General features: G+C 38.2%; 1 protein-coding gene across 2 annotated transcripts in view; it reads right to left on the reverse strand.

Annotated features, from left to right (window-relative positions):
• dhrsx (dehydrogenase/reductase (SDR family) X-linked) overlaps positions 1-4,650 on the reverse strand; it is a 13,998-nt gene extending 9,348 nt beyond the window's left edge. Inside the window, exons 1-3 of one of the 2 annotated variants that reach the window (XM_014034104.1) lie at positions 4,489-4,576; positions 3,136-3,194; positions 1,855-1,962 (exon numbers count right to left, since the gene is read on the reverse strand). In XM_014034104.1, the coding sequence (XP_013889558.1) occupies positions 1,855-1,909 (55 nt within the window). In that variant the 5' untranslated portion in view covers positions 1,910-1,962; positions 3,136-3,194; positions 4,489-4,576. Of the gene's footprint in view, positions 1-1,854; positions 1,963-3,135; positions 3,195-4,488 lie in introns of both variants that reach the window. The other variant, XM_014034103.1, reaches the window with a different exon arrangement.
• Positions 4,651-6,044: the final 1,394 nt, after the last annotated feature.

Genomic DNA, 6,044 nt, shown 5'->3' on the forward strand with positions numbered 1-6,044 from the left:
CGATCATCAGATATTATCCAAGATTAACCTTCAGGGTGGATACACTGTAGCTCGCTAACAGCCTCGCACCGATGACCTAGTTGATGTCATCATTTACCCAGAATGCTTTGTGTGTAAATAAAATGGCCCCGTCCATGTAATATATTTTTAAACTTTAGTTTAAAAATGATAAAAACTGAACATCCTACAGTATTTTTACAGTCTTTATTTTACAGTTAAAGTATATGTTTATCATATAAATTCTAATGTTACAACTAATCGGGGATCCCTTTAAAGTCAACATTTAAAGGACTAACGGACTCGCTGTAGGTGCCTGTTTATTTCGCTACACCAGCTCATTTTTTTTCCTGACAAGAATAATATTTAAAATCATACCAATAAAAAAGACAAAAGCATTTTACCACCTGATTTTTATTTAAAAATTGTACTCCTTTCTCTCACTTCGTCCACCATTACAGGCAGAAAAAAAACAATTTCTGCCCTGCCTGCAATGCATTATGGAATATGTTGGGCCGAGAAGTATTGATCCATCGGACTCGTCCCTCAAACTGGGGCAAAAGATGTACACGCATTTGTCGGCCGCATCGGAGGAGTCTTTGAATTTGGACAGCCTCCGGCGCGACACTGTGAGCGTCGGACAAATACGGCCTCCGGAGGACCCAGGCTCTGAATTTGGACACAGCCACTGTCTGAGTCACAAAAGTCTGTGCTAAACCACTAAACATGTTACAAAAAATTAGTGGAAGTTAACGTTAACAGATAAGTGCTAACCACTAAGACGACTGTCACTCAGTCTATTTTAGCTTGTTACTTATCTGTTAGCAAAGTTAACGTTGGCAGAACCTAATTTAGCAGAAGCTAATTGCAGCTGATGATTTTCAAAGTTAGTGGAAAAGGAAATCCACTAAATGCAATATTTGTTAGCATTTAGTGTTAGCTGATTAGCGGAACCACACCCACCACTGGTCATTACTACCACAAAACAAAAGGAATCCATTCAACTACTGTGGTGCTTTTTTCTGGCAAAGCTGCTTCTATGGTAATATAGCTGACAAAAAACTTGCAAAAGATCTCAAATCTTGATTTCACCATATCTTTACTGGGAAAGAGTTACAAACACTACATCAAAAAGAGGGGCATAGATTTACAGCTAAACCTTGCACCCACTCGTCTATAGCTGTTTCCATTGCAAATCTGCGCAAAACTTTGTCGATGTTCTGTTAATGTCGAAAAACACTGTTTTGCAACTGTAGTGTTGCTATTAAAGTCATGAGTGAATATGTTTGTTCTCACAATAAGGCATTACAAAGATGGCGGCAATAGATGTTAACACATAGCATATTACTACCATGGCACTAGCGCTCATCATCAGAGGAGACGTCGGCGTCTTATCAAGGCTTACGAGCAACAAGCCCCTTATTCTTGAGAGCGGCTACGTATGCTGCGTTTTTGGGAAATTGTAGTCGGTGAGTTTACTACTTTCTTTTACAACGTCGGTGATTTTACTGCTACTTCTACTTCCTGTTGTCTTCTTCGTCTTTTTCGCCAGTAGAAACAGCCGGTTGTTGATCACGTGACTCCCGTGATGCGAAAAAGTGTTTCCATTGCAGTTTTGCGAAACATACCAATTTCGATCTGGCCGAAAAGCCACCTCATCCTAGCACAAAAACGTTTTGTCGAAAACAGGAATTTTTTTTTAATTGACGTGTTTYCATTGAGCAAATTTATTTTCGAAATTCTAATTTGCGCATTTTCATGGTCAATGGAAACGCAGCGACTGTTCATCTTTTATTCTGGTGAAAAATGAAGAAACACTAAGAACCGTGTAAAACCACAGTCTGGGCAGAAACCTACCTATTATAACATGCATGCCAAGACTCGCCAGGTGTTTTGCTGTCTCGAAACCCATCCCTCTGGTCCCACCGGTCACTATGGCAAACCTTCCACATTGTTTGGGTAAGACTGTAGAGAAAGAGAGGAAACATGATTCAGTTCATGTTGGTGGCATGACGTGGTCTGCATAATCTATGGGTTGAAATTATCAAATATGATGTTTAGTAAAGTAGCTCTGGCGTTAACGCCGTATATATAAATTATTACTAATATGTGGCATTAGCTCTAGAGCTAATATTATTAATATTAGCTCAAAAATAAAATGCCTCATACTTATTACTTATAAATATATGGCATTATATATATATTGCATTATGGCATTGGCTCAACACTATATCTCCAGATATTTTAACATGGAGCTAACAGTAAAGCTAACAGGCTAAATCTGAGGTTCTCCTTCCATGCAGCAGCTCTGTTGTCTCCATCATTATTTTCAGTGTCMGGCTGAGTCTTTTCTACATTCTCCTCTCTGTCAACGAGCTCTGGTTTCATTCAAAACAAAAATAACCCTCAAGGCCACTCACACTGGAGTAGCCAGTTTACATCATTTACCCAAAATGCTTTTTGGCATAATGGATAACGTATTTTTAAACTTATAAAAACTAAACAACCTACAGTAGTTTTACAATAAGTTTRTCAAGTAATGTCTAATGTTACAACTAGTCAGAGATCAATTTAAGAAACTTCCAAGTGAATTAGAGGAGTTCTGTCCTCACTGGAGTTTTGTTCTGGAACATTCTCCCCTCTCCACACATCAACTCTCTCACTGAGGCCCTTCCCCTTTTGTGGCTCGATGTGGTCAGAGATGTTCTATCCATGAATTATGGYGTCCTCTGAACTCTCAGGACCAGTTTTTCATTGACCTCTGCAGATCTTGGACCAAATCCAGTCTCTGAGCTCTGCAGGCACATGGTTGATTTATGTTGTGATTGTCAGCAAGGAGGTCTTCTATAAAGACACACGTGTTTCCAAAACAAGTCTAATTATTTTAATTAAACATGATTKTGTGTTGGTAATGCATTAGTCGGTGTATTTGTTTTGCGACGGTGGTGAAAGATCTAAAATATTCCCCAGTTAGCATCAAACAGCCAACATTCTTTGGAAGATTGTAAGAGTACAAACCTCTAATCTCCCTCGAGCAGAACAGTCGTCTTTTTGTTTCTCTCTGAAGCTGAAATGAGCTTATTAAACGTAACATATGTGATTTGTTWAGGCAAGAGGAGAGAATATTTAAAAATGATCCTTTCAACAGCTCTCACGTTGGCTTCCAATCACATTTCATGCTTCAATTCCAAACGGCCCTGGGAAAATGACATTTTTTAACTGAACGGTCAGAGCACGCCATGGTAAGGTTTCAAATTGTAAAATAATATTTGTAATTTTTCAAACACATTCTCAGTTGATCAGACAAACAAGTATCAGAACTAATGAAGAGAAATTCTGTTCTGAAAAACAATATTTAAGGTTAGATTATAACAAGGTTTTAAAATTGCATTTTAAGTATAACATCAAAAAAGCTAAAATGTACCCCAATCTTTACAGCATTTTGTCCTGATGAATCTTAGTAATCCAAGTGTATAAATAAAAAAAAATTTAACTTCACTTTTTTTGGACAGCCTCGGAGGAGAGACTTTTTTAATTTATACCATTTTAATTATGAAGGATTATTGGTGCATCTTTACTGGCTAAAACACAAAAAAACACAAGTTACTCCCACGTCAATCACAACAACAGAACTTCCTTCAGTCCTTCAAAACAAGAGTCTCAAACATATTAATGTAGCTGCTAAGAATAATAAACAAAAAAGAGAACTTTAATCTGCAGGTTTTAAACACTATAAAAATATTATAACGGTTCTTCATTAAAATTTATCCATCGTCCTAAACTAGTAGTAATTTTATTTAACAGCTCCAGACGAAAGGTTTCAAATATATTTTTATTAACACCTCTTAAGTCAGATATTTGTGAAAAATGTCATCTTTGATCCTAAAGGTGAGTTTAACACAACTCAGTTAAAGCAAATACATTGGGTCTGTATACCAGTGTAAATTTACTGAATTTGTTCAATTGTAATGTCTTTTCCATCAAAAACCCGTGTTTACAAATGCTTGGTCACATTTGTAAATATTTATAACAACAAATGGTCTACTGCTTTAACAACTGTTTTTAAAAGATTAGTTTTGTGTCAGTTTGTCCACAGAGTTATTTACAACAGGTAAGAAGCTAATTTTACACAGCTTTTCCGTAATGTGGCCATGACATTTGACCCATGTAGGTGAATATGGCGTTGCCAAACTTCGTTCAAAATATACCCAATTTAGCGTCGCTACTTCTGAGCTTTACTGGGAGCAAAATTAAGAAATTCTCTCCGAACCCAGCTTAATTTTTTTACAATACTAATGCCGAGCCGATCTGAGGAGCCTATAAAACAATAATTTTTACTACCAGCTGTTTTGAATCTGTTACACTTTGTAAACATATCACGTTTTAAAATGTTAGATTTCTCTATTGGAATCTGGTAGGGAAGATTTCTGAACTTGTCAGCGCTCGTACTGGACAGACATGAAGACATTTATAGAAACAGTCTTTCCTCACCTGGCAGCGTGAAGGAGCGGTTAAACATCTGGTAAACAAGGACTTTRAAGCCGCACAGATACAGCCTGACAAACGGCAGGAACACATCCAGCAGCCACATCGTTCCGCTGCGAGTCTGACGCGCCGAGCTGAGAGTCCATGAGCCCGGACCTTTGAGTCTGTCTGCCCCGCCCCCTCAGAGGCTGCGTCAGTCTGCCCCGCCCCCACAGAGGCTGCGTCAGTCTGCCCCGCCCCCACAGAGGCTGCGTCTGCGTCACGAGGCGGGAAAAGGTCAGGAGGAACCATAAAACCCTGGGTTTTACTTTCAGTTTCAACATATTTCACATATTTAATCTGAAAATACCAAAGTCTGKATCAAGTTTCTTCTCTGAAGACCAGGGAGCTGCTTGTGTTAGTAAAATGTATTAGTTCTACTTGTCCAAAAAATTGTTACAGAGTGGCTATTAGGGCCAGACTATGAGATTTGTTTTAAATTACATTAATAAAGTCATGGTATTATGAATAAAAAGTCACAATATTACACTACATGTCCATGTGTGTTGCTGTGTTTATGAAGTTATTGATGACTTTTGGGCCACTGTTAGTGTAATATGCTTCCACCCACATTATGTGATGACTAAATCCAAATGCAGCCATAAAAAACTAATAATATTGTAGATTTATTGTAGTATTTTGACTGTTTTTCTGCTATATATTTTTTTATGTATGTCACTGGATTGAACGTAAYGTGGTTTGAGGCCCTGCCATTGCTATGTGTTAATGTATAATAAACAACTTGTTAATCTCACAACATATTGCTATTAAAATATTTTATTCCATGTAATRTAGGTATAACATAGACAAATAATATAGTGCAACAACCGTCGCATCAAAACAAAAACCTGTGGCAGTATTATGACCATAATTAAGATAATCAGTAGTTATATTGTGGAATACAGATCATGCTAAACATGAACAGTGGGGCTCTGTGAGATAATGTTGATCCATCCAAGGCCTTTCAGAATATTTTGCTATAATTTATGATTCAGTGTTTCTTTTGGACACCATTTTTAAAAACAGTTTTAGTGTTCCAAAATAAACGTATGCACACTAAAAGTATGATAATTTAGGTGTATAAAGAAAAGAAGAGTGAAAATAATGACTAATGTCTTCATGTTTTCAAAGTTTACCAAAATCAGCGAGGAGGAGGCAGTGGGAAGTTGGACTGAGAAGGGATGGTTTTGTTGTCTCTGACAGGACACTGCTCTGCAGTCAACACTTCAGGTGGGAGGACTTCAACAGGTCGAGGCAGATGCTGTGTCAACAGTTTTCAGTTCTCCAGCTCTTCTTCAAAGGGTAAGTGTGCCGTTGGCCAACAAGAACTCCTGCTGGTCCACATGACTCCACTCATCTTTGGTGTGGCGGTGGGGTCCTCCTGATCCCAACCTGATTGAGTGGTTGCGTGGGCAAAAGGGAGATGGGGTGGGGTCGTTAGGTAGTGTTTGTGGGTAGCTTGGCTGGTTCCCCAAGAGGCAGCCATGACTTTTACTTGCTAGTAGAGATGCTCGATATTGACT

The sequence above is a fragment of the Austrofundulus limnaeus genome, unplaced genomic scaffold, assembly GCF_001266775.1.
Source record: "Austrofundulus limnaeus strain Quisiro unplaced genomic scaffold, Austrofundulus_limnaeus-1.0 Scaffold1969, whole genome shotgun sequence".
Classification (NCBI taxonomy): Eukaryota; Metazoa; Chordata; class Actinopteri; order Cyprinodontiformes; family Rivulidae; genus Austrofundulus; species Austrofundulus limnaeus.